Genomic DNA, 18,020 nt, shown 5'->3' on the forward strand with positions numbered 1-18,020 from the left:
TTCTTTAGTAAGGCTTTGTTTAATAGTTCATGAGGAAAAATGATGTCTGAAGTCCTGCATCTGTAAATGGTTATTAAAAGTCTATTCAGAAGGATGCAGATATTTCCTCCAACAAGCTTTTATTTTAATTCACAGGCCTGTCTTGTCAAAACTGCCATGTCGTCTTCTCCTGTTATTTGTATAATACAGACTGGGCTGTCTCTCTTGCCGACACAATAAATAGAAATTACAGAACCATTTCTGGAAGAATTTTTTTTTTAATTTCACCTCAAATTCAAAGCATATTACTGCTGAGAAAAACCACTGCACTGTTTTTGAAATAAATCAGCCAGCATTGCTGTTGCATTGTTCAATGATCTACTTGTTGTAGTGTTCTGTAAGAACACCAGGTAAATGGGGAAATATGTATGAATAGGTCCTGATAGAATGGAGGGGATAAAAGTGTTCAGCATGACCACTTTGCACATTTTTATAAATCACAGTTGTGTTGCAGCCAAATCACAGCACCGCTGACATTCAGGACAACAGCTCTCATGCTCGTGCCATATTGCTGGTCAGTGTTCATGACTTTTGGATTGGTTTACATATTAACAGAGAACATTACACACCCAAAGTAGACATTAGTTAAAGGAATATGCCACCCCCAAGTGAAATTGAGTCAGTCCCTGCAGTCCCTAGAGTTGGATGAGTGAGCCAAAGCGTTTTGTAGCCGACCCAGCCATTGTCCTGATCTGGAAACGTCCCGGTTATCTTTAGCTTAGCGTAGTCGCTGTAATCCGGCGTGTCCAGCTAGCATTGTCGTTGCAAAAGTGAATCAAATAAGATTTTTTATAATTATTTCTCATGACCTGTACATTCACATCGAGTACACATATCAATGCAAATTAACACGAAGGGATTTACTAGACCAATTTATATCTGGAACTATTTTCGGCCACAGCACAGGCAAAGCACCGCTGCAGGTGCAAAGACACCACGCAGCACCACAACTTCCGTCAATACACCAGTGTTACCAGGGAAACCAGGGTTTTCAGGTGCTGCGTGGTGTCTTTGCGCCTGCAGCGGTGCTTTGCCTGTGCTGTGGCTGAAAATAGTTCCAGATATAAATTGGTCTTGTAAATCCCTTCATGTTAATTTGCATTGATATGTGTACTCGATGTGAATGTACAGGTCATGAGAAATAATTATAAAAAATCTTGAGTTATTTGATTCACTTTTGCAGCAACAATGCTAGCTGGACACGCCGGATTACAGCGACTACGCTAAGCTAAAGCTAACCGGGACGTTTCCAGATCAGGACAATGGCTGGGTCGGCTACAAAACACTTTGGCTCACTCATCCAACTCTAGGGACTGCAGGGACTGACTCAATTTCACTTGGGGGTGGTGTATTCCTTTAACATGATACAAACATGAAAAGCATAACAAACAAGATCAACTGAGCTACTGCTCACTTGCGTGTACCCCCGCTCTCGCTTGTATCAGAAGGCAAGTGATTGAAGGAACAGGTCACTTATTATGAATGTTGACTCCAACAAATAATTAACCCTGAAACAAGTAAGTAAAGAGCAGTGTTCTCCCCAGGTGTTTCAAATAGTATCTTGGTAAACTGCCATTTTGAAATCGCATTTTGCTTCTTGAAATTGCATCAAAATCCACCTTATGTGTTTTGTAAACATATTCAGTCAGTAAACAGGAAGTTCATGTGCGACAGACCTGAAAATGGTATACATGGTATAGAACCCCAAGCTGAAGCTCACTATCAAATATCAAGCTGTTGTGATTTGTAGTTGCTGAGAAAAGTGTGAGGAAAATTTTGTAAATCCACCCTATATGTTTTGTAAATACATTCAATTGGTAAACAGGAAGTTGATGTGTGACAGAACTGAAAACCGCATACATGGTATAGAACTCCAAGCTGAAGTTTGGTACCAAGTACCGAGTGGCTATGATTTGTGGTTGCTGAGAAAAAGGGTGTTTCGGATGGACTGACGGACAGAGGTAAACCAGTATAGCCCCCTTCCTTCGGAGCAGGGGTATAAATAAGCAACACGGGGTTACAGTTGAGGACAGGAATTTATACACACTCAATATGGACATGAATATCATGGCAATATTGGGTTTCAGTGATTTTTCTTTGTACTTCTTTTCTGGGGAAGAATGGATTGTTCAACGTATCTTCAAAAAAAAAAGAATTGGGTGCACAATTTTGAGTTTTCCGAAATTAACAGGGTCAAAATTATGCACACAGCACAATTAATATTTGATTAAATGTTCCTTCGTAACTTTCACCTTGACCAAATGCTTTTGGTACCCATCAACAATTTTCTGAAGAATTCCAGTTAGATATTTGAGCACTTTTCTTGGCAGAATTCAATCAATTAAATTTTTTGCCTTCTTGGCACTGACCTGACTTTTAAGCAGTCCACACATTTTCAGTATGGTTGACGTCAGTCAATTTCAAAAGCCTAATGTTGGCCTGCTTTATCCATTTCACAGCCAGCTTTGGTGTGTATTTATTATTTGTTATTGTCCTTCTGGAACACTCAGTTGTGCTCAGGTTTCAGCCATCTCGCTGATGGTTTAAAGTGTATGTAATGCCTTATTGTTATGCTTTAAAATTAATATATATCATTAGTAATGACCAAAATGAATTAATAAAGCAGGGGAGAATAATATAAATTATTTATTTTATCATCAAGCACAAAACTATCGATAAATCGCGGCTTCTGGATCTTGGAAAAAGGCAACCTTGCCCCTTGGCTAATCTCGTATGACGTCATACACGTGGAGCCCTGGTTATATGGGTCATTTCTGTTCATCTCCGTCCATGCTTGTTTACTCACAAGCATATTGTTTGCATATTGTTGTTGGAATCTTGCAAAAATAATGATGGGAAAGCACTGCATTGTATTTGGTTGTTCAAGTTCATATACAAGTGGACATTCGGTTCACACATTTCTGAGAAATGACTCTAATCTAAAGCGACAGTGGGTGAGGTTTGTGAAAACAAAGCTGGCAGATTTTGTGTCCCCATCCGAGAAGAGTCAAGTGGGAATTTGTGAGCAGCATTTTGACAAGAACTGCTATGAAAGACAGGTGTTTTTGATGGAACAGATGACAGGCCAGAAGAGAAAAAACTTTTGAAACCAGGAAGTGTGCCAACTGTCCACACATCTCCATGTGCCAGTGCGGTGTCTCATCCCAGTGCTAAACGATCTGAGACCACCAGCCCAGGACAAATTACACCCCCTGTCAAGAAGAGGAGAGCTGTGGACAAGTTAATGACAGCCCGTGTAAATATGCATTTTTTTTTTTTAAATTGCAATCTGTTAATAACCACCAGTGAATGAGCTAGATTGATTAGAATCTATTTACATTGGTGTTTGAGTCAAGGCATGAAATGATGGGCAATAATGTTTGCATATTTCTATCTATTACAAAATTATAATTATTAGTCCATGTGGTACATGAACTATACCATATATACACTATGTGCACAATTATTAAGCAAGGTGTATTCCTGAAGATTCATTTTATTGTTGAACAAATCCAGTGCTCTCAGTCAATCCAAATTGTTAATAAACCTAAAACCTGAATTTTTAACAAAGAAAAAAGGGAGTTTCGGCTTTTTCATGGGAGTATGCAAGGTGCATTCCAGAAGTTTTGAGACTTCTTCTGGAGAGACGTTTATTTATTTAAAAAAGTAACAATCTCTAATCTCCTTCAAAGTAAGATCCTCTGACTTCAATGCACTTCTTGTAGCACTCCAGCCACTTCTTGAAGGCCCCCTGGAAGTCCTCCAAAGTGAAGGTGTCCAGGACCTTTGTCACAGCCTCCATCATCTCAGTGTCTTCAAAACGACTGCCCCTGATGTTCTCCTTCAGCTTGGGGAACAACCAAAAGTCACAGGGAGCAAGGTCTGGACTGTAGAGAGGGTGAGGGACAGTTTTGATGTCCATCTCTGTGAAGTAGTTGGGTACCAGGATGGAATTGTGGACTGGTGCATTGTCCTGGTGCAGGTGCCACTGACCCAACTGGAAGAGCTCTGGCCTTTTGCGACAAAATCTCTTCCTGAACTCCCTCAAAACCTCCACATAGTACTCTTTGTTGACCGTCTGGCCAGAGGGAACCCAGTGGATGTCGATGATGCCCTTGCTGTTGAAAAAGGGGCTCATCATGAGCTTCCCGGTGGACTTGCTCTGCCTGGCCTTCTTGGGTCTGGGGGGAGCCAGGATGCTTCCATTGGGAACTCTGTCTCTTGGTCTCTGGATCATAACAGTAGATCCAGCTTTTGTCACAGGTCACCAGAGACTCAAGTACTCTTGGATTGGAGGTAACGAGCTTAACCATCTCCCTGCTGTCACCAACGTGTCTTTCCTTCTGTTTGTCACTGAGCACCCTGGGAACAAATTGTGCACATGTTCGGATCTTCATGAATAATTCTGTGTACAGTTGTCACACCAACTCCAAACTGTATACTTATTGTCTCTATAGACACACAGTGGTCCTCATCCAGAAAATTGTGAATTTTCTCAACCAACTCTGGCGTTCTGACGTCCCTCTCTCTCCCACACCTCTCATTGTCTCTCACCTCCTCTCTGCCGTCCTTGAAACGCTTGTGGCAGCGAAAAACAGATGCTCGGCTCATACAAGTTAATCCATAAGCAGTCTGGAGCATTTCATAAGATTCTGTAGCATTTTTGGCCAGTTTAACACAAAACTTTATGGCATAGCGAGCTTCCAAATTGTCTTCACGTCCCAAGTACATTCTGCAAACTCATTAGCTGTGATGAGCAGTGTTTAGTAGGGTGCGTTCAAAGTGCTGTTACAGCTGTCTCCTTCAACCTGGAATAACAAAAGTTGGCATGTCAGCTTATTAGATGTATAGTAGTGATATACTAAAATTACAATAATCTAGGACAATTATAACTGCCTCTCCCAAAAAATTCTCAAAACTTCTGGAATGCCCCTCATATAAGTGTGCACAATTATTAGGCAACATTCAAGTCAAAGTCCCTTCCACACAGGGGGCTTAGCCAGGGTTGGGAAGGTTAGGAGTGTTTTTTTTTTTTTTTCTGAAAGTGGGGAGTATAATTTGGTGGGGGGGGGGTTATATTTTATTAGGCATTTAACACAAATTTTATTTGCTTACTTAATAAAATGTTAGAACAAAGTTTAAGCTTAGTTTCCTTTTCATGAACCAGAACTTTACAAATCACTGTAATTATCAATAAAATCTTCTACAAATTCCTGCAAAAAAAGCAGAAACCTTAAATTATAATTTCTAGTGCACTTGAAACAAAAAATGCAAATTGCTGCAATCGAGTTCTATTACACAGAATACATCTTTACTATGTACAACAAAGATAACAAATGAGATTCAGCCAACTCTGAAGATTAATATTATGAAATATATACAACTGAAAATAATAGATACTTTTTTAACAAGTTTTGATTTTATGAAATATACATAATGCAAATGTTGCATCACAAAATGTTAGGAATCATTTTGATGTTAAAAAGTGCAATAAACAGGAGTTAAAAATAAGGGAAATTACGTTACAAATGAAAGGAAAATTTCCTGCAGTTAATTGAAATGTAAATACTGTAAACAATACAAAAAAATTTCAATAATAATGGTAGTTTATGAAAGTACCTATTTAACATGATGCAAATCTTGGCAAAAAAAACCCCCAACCAATCGAAACTGAAAGAGTAATAGTGATTATCATGCCATTACCATGGGAACAGTCTTTTATGAATGTGGAAGTGGGCTCTCAGCGCTCTGACTCCAGTGTGACTGAGGAAGGTGATGAGTTTTATGTTTCATCGAATTTAGGTCATTTAAAAACTACATTATTTGGCAGTGGGCACATAGGAAAGTGTAAAGTATAAAGTTTGTCAATATGTTTATCATGCTTGTATGATAAAAAAAACTTGAAGATGTTTATCTAAATCCATAACCTACTCATTCTAAACCTGCCGAGCTTCTGATGAACTGTCCTACACGTCAATGCGTCCTACAAAGCCCCACTGCGCGTGCGCAGAGCACAAAATGTCATTTCTTGGCATTTGAACAGATTTTTGTCCTACATCAGCTGTGCTATAAATGGTGCAGCATAAACGGTGTAGATTAACGGCGTGCATTCAATCTTTACTACTTAATCTAACATAATGCTGATTTCTAACCATTGCGTGAGTCTTGCAATACATCTGAAATATCTCCCCTTCACGATCTTCCACCAAAGCGCTTCAACTTCTGACCTATCTGATCAGCTGTTGTAGTTGCTCTACACCCTACTCGTCCTTCAAAGCCCCACTGTGCACACGCACAACACAACACACCAATTCTTGGGGTTTGGGCATATTCATCCTACAAATCAGCAGGCAAGGTGTGTTCAAAGCTAAAGGTGAGCGTTCAATCTTTCCTACTTTAATCTAACACAATGCTGATTTCTAACCGTTGCGTGAGTCTTGTTTGAGTCGTTGACAGACTCAACTATTTCGCATTGGCTTGTTTTGGATTATAAAACTGTCTGTACAAACTGTACGCATGTGTCTGTCATGCAGTGTAAGTACAGCCAAGCCATCGTTTGATAGCTAGCATCAATAAAAGTTCTGTTGGCTGCAACATGGCATCATGAGTGTGTCTATGCTAGAAACACCTCATGGATGCACTGGGACCCATCCTCAGTGATGTATCCTGGGGTCCTCGGGTGTTTCGGGTCTCGCAACATCATACACCCTCACCCAGGCGACCAGCCGGGGTTGATCAAGCCCCGACTTGCGTCCCAGTAGCAGTCCACGGATCACCCCTTTTAATCCAAAGCCACCGTGTGGCTTTCTCTGTGGCTTCGCTTGCGGATGCAATGGCCCTCCTCTTAGCTGCTCCTACAATGCCCGAGCAACTCAGGACTTTGCAGAGGGAGCGCCCTGCAAAACCCCTACAGCCGACTTCTATGGGCTCGTAGAAGGTTCTCCAACCTCTCTCCCTGCACTCCTCCACCAGCTCCTGTACTTGGCTCTTTTCCTCTCATTGGCCTCCTCAAGACGCTCCTCCCAGGGAACTGTTAGTTCCAGAATGATGAGGTGTTTTGAAGCCTCAGATGTTATCACCACGTCTGGACGGAGAGTTGTTGCTGCCACATGTTGGGGAAACCTCAGCTGCTTTCCCAGGTCAGCCTGCAGCTGCCAGTCATTTGCCGTGTGGAGGAGGCCTGTTATATGTTGGCGTGCTCGGGGTTTCTCTCCAGCTTTTACGAAGGAGACTGCCTTCTTTGGGGCATGATGGTGCTTGCAAGAGCTGATGGCAGAGGTTAAGCAACTGCCTTAAGCACCTGGTCATGACGCCACCGGTAGCGGCCATCAGCCAGGGCCTTTGGGCAGCAGCTGAGATGATGATCTAAGGAGCCTCTACCAGAGCACAGAAGGCAGGAGGGTGTCTCACTCTTTCCCCAGACATGGAGGTTCGCTGGGCTAGGCAGGGCATCATAGACAGCTTGCACTAGGAAACGGACCCGATGGAAGTCTGCCTGCAAGATATTTGTCCAGGTGATCCTGCGCTGTAGTGCGCTCTCCCACCTTGTCCATGCTCCCTGTTGCCGGAGTCCCACCGCCCTGCTCACATGCTCTTCCTCCATGCCTGCTCGGACCTCCTCCTGGATCAGGTGGTGTCTCTCCTTTACCACGGGTCTGGCTGATCAGGGTCTTTGGGTAGTAACCCAGGCCTGCTCTTCCTGTTGCCACAGTGCCCACCAGTGCCTTCTGTCTTAGGCGAGACTCTGCCACCTCCACTGCTCTCCCAGCCTTCCACTTCCTTCCTGTCCTCACCTCGATGCCAGCTGCTGACACCTTGCAGTCCCTTGAGTCCCTGTACTGTAAGGCTTCTCTGGTGCATACCACCATGAACTCCTCAGTGAGGCCGCTGAAAGGAAGCTGCAGAGTGTTACTCGCCCCATACAGTGCTGCACTGGTGAGACTGCGTGGGAGGCCTAGCCACTTTTGAAGAAAGCCACTGATCTTCCTTTCTAGGGACTCAACTGCTGTCATTGGGACTGCATAGATTAGCATGGGTCAGAGGATTCATGGCAGGATAGAATGCTGATAGATCCAGGCTTTAAATCTACTAGGCAAACCAGACTTGTCAACCTTGGTAAGTCACGTTCCAAGTTCCATGCTGGACTTCTGGATGGCAGCTGAGTCTTTCAGGCTGGAGTCAAAGAGTTTCCCCAAACTCTTGACAGGTTGCTCTGTGATGGTTGGAATGACAGTTCCTGAGATGGGAAACCGGAACTTGTCAATCACTTTCCCCTTCTTCAGCACCATCGATCTTGACTTGGAGGGCTTGAAACTCATCCTTGCCCAGGTAATGAGTCTTTCGAGCCCTTGTAGGATCCACCTGCACCCTGGGACCGATGTTTGTTGTAGTGACGGTCAGGTCATCCATGTAGGCCCTTATCGGGGGCTGCCGTACACCTGACTTGGTCAGGGGCCCTCTGCATTCCACCTCGGCTGACTTGACCACCATGTTCATGGCTAGCGCGAAAAAGATAAGAGAGAGTACAGCCTGTTATTATTCCTTTCCCAATGCGATGCCAGTCTGATGTTTCTGACCCAGAAGTGACCCTCATCCAGAAATTGTTGTAGTAATCCAAGATGAGGTCCTTGATCTTAATGGGAATATGATGGAGGTGCAACACAAGCTCGACCAGCTTATGCGGTATGGACCCGTAGGCATTGGTCAGGTCCAACCACAAGACCGCTAGGTCGCCTCTGTTCTCGTGAGCGCCTCTAATCTGCTGTGTGACGACTCCAGTATGCTCCAGGCAGCCGGGTATTCCAGGGATCCCTCCCTTCTGCACTGATGGGTCGATGTAGTTGTTCTTGAGGAGAAACTCTGTCAGTCTCCGAGAGACGATGCTGAAAAACACCTTCCCTTCAACACTCAGGAGTGAGATGGTCCGAAACTGGTTGATGTTTTTCGAGTTCTCCTCTTTGGGGATCCATACTCCCTCAGCACACCTCCACTGGTCAGTGACTTTTCCCCTTCTCCAAATCACCTTCAGGATCTTCCACAGGTGCCGTAGAAGCTCTGGACAGTGCTTGTAAACCAGATAGGGAATACCACTGGGGCCTGGAGCAGATGCTGAGTGGGCTGCCTTGATGATGTCCTCGACCTCTTTCAGGCTTGGCTCCTTCAGGTTGAACTCTGTTGTTGGGGGGGGGGGGGGGGGTTGATAAGAGATTTATTAGGTTCCAGGTCTTGTTCTCTCAGAGGATCGCACACTGTGTCCTGGAGGAAGCGATTCATTTGCTGTATCGAGCACTCAAGCCGGCCACTGCGCTTGTCCCCAAGTAGTTGTTTTGTAAAGCCAAAGGGATTGGCAATGAATGCAGCTCGCTTCCTCGCTCTCCCTTTCTTCCCTGTCTCCGGTGCCACTCTGCTCTGCGAAGGGTCATCAGCTTCTTCCGCAGGATGTTTTTCAGCTCTGTTAAAGGTTGCTTCTCCTCATCAGCAGCAGTCTTGTACTGCTTCTTCAGAGTGCGAAGCTCCTGGCCCAGGCGATGTATCCTAGTGGCCCTGCGGTTCATTGTGTAGGAGGTGGGCTTAGATCTTCCTTTCTCTACCTGCCCAAATCTCTCTAAGGCATAGCTAAAGATGATGGTAGTCATCGATTGGAGTCGGCTGTCAACATCTCCTTTGGCTGTAGCTTGGATGATGTTGGATACATCCTGGTCAAATGCCAGCCACTCACTCTGCTTGCTGGCTGGGGGCCACTTAATCCGCTGCTGTGGAATTACTCTGCTAGGATTGGGAGGCTCAGGTACGTGGAGAGACTGGGCTCTGTGGTTTGCCTCCTGGCCGGGCGCCTCCTGCGTCTCACCAGGTTCTGGACCTGTGTGTTGTACCTCAATCTCCTGCTCCAAGCATTTCATTCTGGTCTGATGGATTTTCAGGCCACGCTGGTTCTTGCACAGCTTTCCGCAAATGCATGTCACATTCGTCGTCTGTCCATTTGCATGGGTCATCAACGTTTGGTCCGTCCAATTGGAGATCTCATCCTCCCCCCCCCCCCTCGGGATCTCCTGGGGGTATCTCACTGTAGGGCTTTCCGTAGCTTGTTTGGGTTCTTTCTCACGAAAGATGCAGTTTGGGCTGCTAACCCAAACTGTCCCAGGTGCCGTCTTTCCGTACTGTCGACTGTCTCTCCAGTAGTCGACCAAACTGTTCTTGGTTGTCACCTAGTCTGTTCCTAGGGGTCACTGGCTGTGCCAGACATTCACTATGCTAGAAACACCTCATGGATGCACTGGGACGCATCCTCAGTGATGTATGTTAATAAATTCAATGCCAAGTTTAACCATCTTCGCGTTCATCTCCGACGCTTTTGCATATTTCTGCGTGGTCTACAACGCTTAGCATTTTTCCGTCTAGCAACAGAATTTTGTATCGACCGCGAGAAAAGCTAGCTCGCACCAGGTTGGTACCATAATTTGACAAAGTAGGCTACTTCTCAAACGCGTTGCCTTCCACATGGTAACAAGATAATGCGTTGGACCAACACGTGGAATGCTCTAGCGTGAACACAAAACGCTTTTTTATGAGATGAGTCTGCTGTTTGGAACATTCTACTTGGCTGCAAAGACAGCAAATTTCTGCTCGTAAGATCACGTCATAATGGCCAAATGCAATCAAATGTGTGAAGGATAATGCCATGACATTTCGTTTGTAAGGTTAATTGTAAACATACAGCATGTCATGTGTTTTCGTTTACTTGATTGGCTTTTGCAAAATTGGCAATCAAGCAGCATCCATTTTAATGCATCAATCTAGATAGAGTATCTCGGATCTGTTTAGAGGAGCATTAAGAAAAAGGATTTACACCCTGCAGTACTCAACACACCTGTTTTGTTTTTGTTTTTTTTCCTGACTATCCCAAAAGTTTATGCGCAACTGTCTTTGTAGGTATGGAGGCCAAGTACGACAAAATACATGGGTTGCTGTCTTTGGGGTCATACCCCAAAGACTACGATCGAACGCAGCGGCAGAATCTTAGGAGGTATGCCTCCAAATTCAGTTTGAGAGGTCAGTAGTTTCCGTAAAATTGTAATAAATGTGATATGTAGTACAATGCATTAGTGATTAATTTCATTGTAATTCTTCTAATTATAATTATCATTTTAATGTAGATGGAGAGCTCTTTTTTGGCACCAGGAGAGCAATTCGTGGAAAAGAAGAGGCCAGGAGTATATTTGAGGAGTTCCATGCCTCACCCATGGGAGGGCACACAGGAATACACAAAACCCGAAGTGCCTTAGCGTCAAGGTTTTACTGGTTTGGGATGTCCGTAGACATTGAAAAATGGGTATGTATTACTGTTTGTTGCTGAAATTAATGGAAAGCAGTAATCAGGACCTTGGGAGCAGCTGTGAACACCAATTGCACCGTATGTGTTTAAGATCCAGGAATGTGACCAGTGTCAGAAAATGGGCAAGCCCCTTACAGCAGTGCAACCTCTGCAGTGCATCAAGGTAATAAAATGGCTACATTACATTAGATTGGCACTGTGCATATTATAAAAATGACTATATACATACATACTGGGGCTACTTTATTTCCATATCGGGTGTCAGCTGTATGGGAACTTGTGGGCATAGACCTCACTGGTCCCCTGCCCAAGACACAAAGTGGCTTCCAATATATACTGACAGCAACTGACTATTTTTCTAAGTGGGTTGAGGCTTACCCACTGAAGAGCAAGTCGGCTGCTGAGGTTTGCTGTGTGTGTGTGAGCCTGTTTGTTTTCTGTGTGCTGTTGCGTCGCCAGACAAGGAGAACGGCTGGATGAATAGGAGAAAGGTAAAACTCAGTTATTTAACTCGAGTGGAGGTGGACAAAATGAGTTTAATTCCAGAAATGGTGGACTGACACTTTAAGTGGAATGTTATGCTTCTCTGGGTTGGATGTGTTAAATGAAAGTAAGCTTTAAAATAGTTATTGACTGAATGAAAACTGTATTGATGCTCCAAAATGTTATGCCGTTTTATGTCTTGCAATAAAAATAACATAACATTTAATTATATTGCATTGTGTAAGTGAGACATTAATTGTTCAAGTTGCTGATACTTACAAACTATAAGTAAGGTGTAGATTCTGCAAGTAAACCTTACAATCAGGAATTAGGTGCCCATTACACAGCTGAAAGTAAGAGAAACCCATTTAACACCAGTAAACACAACTTTGCTCCAAGTAACCTTTACTAGCTGGTATGAAGTAAACATTACTAGTTGGTTTTAAGCAACCTCAACATTCAAGTTCCAAGTAAGGATGATAAATATTTTCAGTGGAGATTACTTGTAAACGTAAAGTAAAGATAACTTGAAAGAGAACAAGTTATATTACTACATTTATTTGAGGCAACGAGTTTCCACCTTTTTTTCAAGTAAGCTTAACTTATTCTTTTTTACAGTGAGTGTAGTATATTCTGGTGGGGTCATTTGAATTGTCAAAACTTCCTACATTCATATGTTAATGTAAAGGCATATTCTGATGGTCATCAAGTTGTCAGAAAGTCCTGCATTCATATATTAAAGTAAAAGAATATTCTGACGAGGTCGTTTGAACTGTCAGAACGTCCTACACTCCTATGTAGAAGCATTATGTCAGAACACCTTACATTCATATATTGTAAAAACATATTCCGATGGTCATTTGAATAGTCAGAACGTCCTACTTACTGTAGAAGCATATTCTGACGTGGTCATATGAGTTGTCAGAACGTCCTGCAGCGTCATTTGAATTGCAAGAACGTCCGACACTCATATTTTAATGTAGAAGCATATTCTGAAGGGGTCTTTTGAATTGTCAGAACATCCTACATTCATTTATTAATGTAGAAGCATATTCTGATGGGGTCATATAAGTTGTGAGAACATCCTGCGGCATCATTTGAATTGTAATAACGTCCTACACTCATTTTAATAGAGCAAATGGTACTTGTGAATAGTGACAAAAAAAATATTAATTCTACATATTCTCACAGGGTCAATTGAAGAGTCAGAGCGTCCTAGATTCATATGAATGTAAAAGCATATTCTGACGGAGTCGTTTGAATTGTCAGGATGTCCTACATTAATATATGAATGTAAAAGCATATTCTGACGGAGTTGTTTGAATTGTCAGAACGTCCTACATTCATATGAATTCTGACAGGGTTGGTGGACGTTGTATCAATGTAGAAGCATGTTCTTTGCAGAGGGAAAAACCGCGAACTATGACTAAAAGTTAAAGTTGAATCACACTGTAGGATTTCCTGCAATGTAGGACTGCTCGACAGACATGTCTGACATCCCCTCCTACCGTAGGACGCTTCGCGGATGTAGGACCGTTTATCAGAACACCGGCGAAGCTCTCAAAACTCGTAGTATTTTGCTTCCATTCAAGCCTCGTTTCAAAGTCTGACCAATAAGAGCACTACGTTTTTTGGCGGTAAATTTGATTTTCTCAATTTAATTTGGAAAGCGTGCTGGGCACGCCCTGGGAAACCACTGACTGTCAACAAAAATGTCCACAGAAATGCACAAAATTACTTAACAAAATTTTGTGAAATTTTGGTTAGCAGTGGTTAGTGTAAAATTTATAGGCCGTGCTTTTTTTTTTTTTGAGAATTGGCAGTGTAAAACACGGCTGCACGGCTTGCTAGCTAAGCCTATGCTTCCACGCCAAGACCTGGGGCCTCATTTATAAACGATGTGTATGCACAAAAGAATGCGTACGCCACATTCTACGCAAGCTTCGGTATTTATAAAAAGTGAACTTGACGGTAAAATGTGCGCACCTCCACGCAAGCTCTGACCCATGCGTACGCACACAAAAAAGGGAAACGCGGAAAATGCGACCTCAGGAGGAAACGGGGAGAATGACCCGAAATTGGTTCAATAATCGAAGTTTAACACAAACATAACATCGCGCATCAAAGACGTGACTGACTTAACATTTATAATCCTTAATTTTGTGCACTTGTCAAAAATAACATCTTATTTAAGGCAATAAAGACAAATTGATAGGCTATACATTGTATGTTTTTGCAACATAAGCAGTAGGCTAAGTTTTGTTAATTATCCACTTATGGCTTTCATGCATGTTGTCATTTTTCAATATTGGTCATTAGGCTATCACACATGTTGCTTGTTAGGTTGCCTACTCTGTAAATAGTATATAAGAGGGATTTGCCGTGGTAGGTCTTATGATGCACTATGGCGTATTTGGCATTGCTGGAGGATGTGGCAAATGGAAGAATTAGGAGAGAGCGAGTCTTCAGAGACCAACAAGATTTGTTGGCCAATGACGATGAGTAGCTCATGAGCCGATTCAGATTGCCACGAGCTGTCCTTTTACACCTGATAGCTGAGTTGGGCCCAGCGTTGGGGAGAGGTACCCGCCGGAATCATGCCATCCCAGTCTCGCTACAAGTGCTGACTTGCATCGGCTTTCTGGCCACTGGCACTTTTCAGCGAGAACTGGCTGACAGGTCCAGGATATTGCAGCCAACCTTCAGCCGCATTTTGCCAGAAGTGTTAGGAGGTGTAATTGGTTTATCACCAAACTACATCAAGTTTCCTTACACGGTGGGTGAACAGGCAAATAAAAAAGTGCAATTTGCAGCAAAGTCTGATTTCCCAAATGTGATCGGTGCTATTGACTGCACTCATATTGCTATAAGGGCACCAAGTGAAATGAATTTGCCTTTGTTAACAGGAAGCATTTTCATTCCCTCAGTGTCCAAGTTATATGTGACGCGGACATGGTCCTCACAAATGTTGTCGCCCGGTGGCCTGGTTCAACCCATGATTCATTTATATTGAGACATAGCAGTGTTGGGCAGAGACTGGATGCTGGAGCTGTGTGCGATGGTTGGCTTCTGGGTGCGGGTGATTTTAATGTGTAAGTCCTGAAAGTATTTGTAACCATTCTTAGACCATTTCTAAATATTCAACCCTTTACTCATTCAGTTATGTTGCAGGTGACAGTGGGTATCCGCTGAAACGGTGGCTGCTCACACCATTTATGAACCCCCAAACGCCTGAGGAGACCACTTACAACCTGCGCCACAGCCAGGCGTGCGCTGTTGTGGAGCGCACCATCGGGCTCCTGAAGGGCAGATGGCGTTGTCTGGATGCCACGGGGGGAGCGCTATGTTACAGACCCGAAAAGGTCTGTAGGATTGTTAGGGCCTGTGCTGTGCTGCACAATGTGGCACAGCTACAAAACGTGCCTTTGCAAGCTGAAGAGGTCAATCTTGATCTCGACCCCGATCCCTATCCCCAGGCATTCCACCCAAACGCAGGAGCCGTGCGCCAGCGCAAGGAGGTGATGCGCCACTTGTAAATAATGAGGTATGGAAACAAATGATTACTTTTTAAGAAATTCTTTAATGTTGGCATTTAATGCAGACAACTCATTTTTTATTTCTTTTAACTCCCGGGCGACCTCGCGGACAGCATCCACATGTTCCCGTTGCACCTGCAGCACTGCATCTGTTAGGACACGGGCGCTGGTGGCTGGTTTCGGCATGGATGCACATGCATCGGAGGCCGTGGACGTCCTTGGGACCTCCGCTGCCGCAGCCGACACACTGCTGGCCTCACTGGCACACCCAGCAACTGCAAGGGACTTTTTTTGTTAATAAAATACTTTTTCTGGTTGAAGACTCATTTCAATTAATTTCACACCCATTTCAAACAAGGGGGCACACGTGCAATGTGAGGTGGTTCCTTGATACACAACCAAAAAAAAAATTACATACCCGAGTCCTCGGCTGGTTCATGTGACCCAGCATCGGTGTCACCCTCCTCCTCACGCACAACTCCACTCAGGAGGGTTTCCCCTATAATGCCAGCCAGTTTTTGATCCAGTGGGGTGAGCTCCGGCTCCCCCTTCCCCCCGCCCGTTGCACGGACGTTTTGGCGGTGTGCCGCGATCCTCTTCTTGGTGTCCACCTTTGTCGGACCATTTTTTTTTTACCTCTGCCATAGTACGGCCTTGTGAAGCTACAGAATTGACCGCATCGGCCACATGCTGCCATTCACGTTTTTTTTTTTTTGCATTTGTAACTCCCGTACTATGGCCTCCAAACAAAACAGCTCGACGCTGCTCCACTTCATCTACTAGCACTTCAACTTCACAGTCGGTGAAGTTGCACTTCTCTGTCTTTCCTTCTGTTTTGGGCATGTTGTCCACAGATATCAATATTCATTAAGGGCGTTTCGCTGAATATTTATAGGCAATTGTGGGTATGTCTTGAGGTACGCACAGATGCCGCAAATTTAGAGTGGATTGTGATTTATAAAGGGAAATTGGCGTGGAACGTGCGTGCGCACGGTTTTATAAATCGGAATATTTCTGTGCGCACGCACATTCTGAGTTTCATGCGCACGCCATCTTCTGGCGTAAATCCTGCGCAAAGTTTTATAAATGGGGCCCCAGGTCTTCCCAGGCAGTCTCCTGTCCCAGTACTAACCAGCTCTTTGAGGCTGATGGTTGTGGCACCAATCTCCGTTTCCTTAGCCCTCGGCTTCTCGCCTATACAGCTAGGGTTACAGTGGGGGGTTTGTCCTCTGGTAACCGCAAGAGTTTCACTTCCCTACTCACATCTGTATTGCAGGGTCAGTCCATATGAAATCACCGGAGGCCTCCTGACTGACCATCTCCAATTTGGTTCATACTTTCACAAAATAATGTTATTATTCCCAGTAAGCACCATACAAAATTTCAGCCTTGTATCTTTATTATTTTTTTGAGATATTGGGGCTTTAAAGGTCCCATGGCATGAAATTTTCACTTTCTGAGGTTTTTTAACATTAAAATGAGTTCCTCTGACCTTCTTAAGTCACCCCAGTGGCTAGAAATTTCATAATGTGTAAACCAAACTATGCCCAACATTTGAGAATGGCGTGTCAAAACGGCGCGTTGATAAACTCTTCCCTTTACTACATCAGCAAGGGAGACGATCCCCACGCCCCCCCTCTGGATTCCCACCCACTGTATGGATTGCCTGCCCAGCTCAAAAGTTGCCACCAAACATGGAAGTTGCGCTGTACATGGATGTGACAACACAGAAAGGAGTCTGTTTTTACTGCCGACGGGAGAGCCCCTGAAGATGCAGTGGCTTAATTTTATTTACTCCAATAATACGCCGTCGAGTCTACCTAAGACGGTGTATGTTTGTCGGAAGCATTTTCCTGATGAATGTTTCCACAACTTGGGACAGTACAGGGCAGGTTTTGCACATCAACTGTCACTGAAGCCTGGGTCCGTACCAAGCATCCCTGCCGCATCAGCCACAAACGGCGAACAAGTAAGTGTATAACTGTTAAGTCGTTTGGCCGTGTTTTAAAATCGGTGCGTTAGCCTTGCAATGGCTACATTAGCTGTGCAGCTAACCGCTTCCTGCAGTTAGCCAGGTACTCTGTGCTACAAAACCAAAAAGCATGCAGCATGCTCTGTTAAACTGAGTTTAGTCTGGAAATTGACTGTAACTTATGAGCTTATGTTTTGCCGTGTTTTAAAATCGGTGCCACGTTAGCCTTGCAATGGCTACATTAGCTGTGCAGCTAACCGCTTCCTGCAGTTAGCCAGGTACTCTGCGCTACAAAACCAAAAAGCATGCAGCATGCTCTGTTATAATAGCCAATCAAAACAGTTTTTACAAAGACACCCACATTCTTTTTTTAAGTCACTCGTTCATTTTATTTGTTTGTTTGTTCAGTAAAAACCCAAACATTTGTTGAATTTATTTTATTTCCTCGTGTCGCACCTTAATGACGTCAGCGCGCGGTATTTTTCCCTTCGCGGTTTGTTCCTTCTCTCTCGCCATAGTAAGACACCCACATCCGCTTGTTCTGACCCACTGGAGGTAGCGTCACAGTGCTGTTAGCCAATCAGAGGTAACACGTTTACATGTCATGAGTATTAATAAGACCCGCCCCCACCCTCTACCCTTCCCCGCCTCCTGCTTC

The 18,020-nt window shown here is 44.0% G+C and overlaps 1 protein-coding gene and 1 long non-coding RNA gene across 8 annotated transcripts in view; both read left to right on the forward strand.

Annotated features, from left to right (window-relative positions):
* LOC132881935 (tigger transposable element-derived protein 1-like) overlaps positions 1–18,020 on the forward strand; it is a 155,128-nt gene that overhangs the window by 44,789 nt on the left and 92,319 nt on the right. For all 7 annotated transcript variants that reach the window (XR_009654089.1, XM_060915074.1, XM_060915058.1 and 4 more), the window contains exons 3-5: positions 10,969–11,088; positions 11,193–11,368; positions 11,463–11,534. Coding sequence is in view for 6 of the 7 variants with exons in the window: in XM_060915074.1 (XP_060771057.1) it covers positions 10,971–11,088; positions 11,193–11,368; positions 11,463–11,534 (366 nt within the window). In the remaining variant the exon portion in view is untranslated. The remainder of the gene's footprint in view (positions 1–10,968; positions 11,089–11,192; positions 11,369–11,462; positions 11,535–18,020) is intronic.
* On the forward strand, positions 11,550–15,710 carry LOC132881974 (uncharacterized). Its single transcript, XR_009654092.1, has 3 exons — positions 11,550–14,946; positions 15,026–15,398; positions 15,504–15,710. It is a non-coding gene; the product is annotated as an uncharacterized LOC132881974 (long non-coding RNA).

Source organism: Neoarius graeffei, chromosome 1 (genome assembly GCF_027579695.1).
Source record: "Neoarius graeffei isolate fNeoGra1 chromosome 1, fNeoGra1.pri, whole genome shotgun sequence".
Classification (NCBI taxonomy): domain Eukaryota; kingdom Metazoa; phylum Chordata; class Actinopteri; order Siluriformes; family Ariidae; genus Neoarius; species Neoarius graeffei.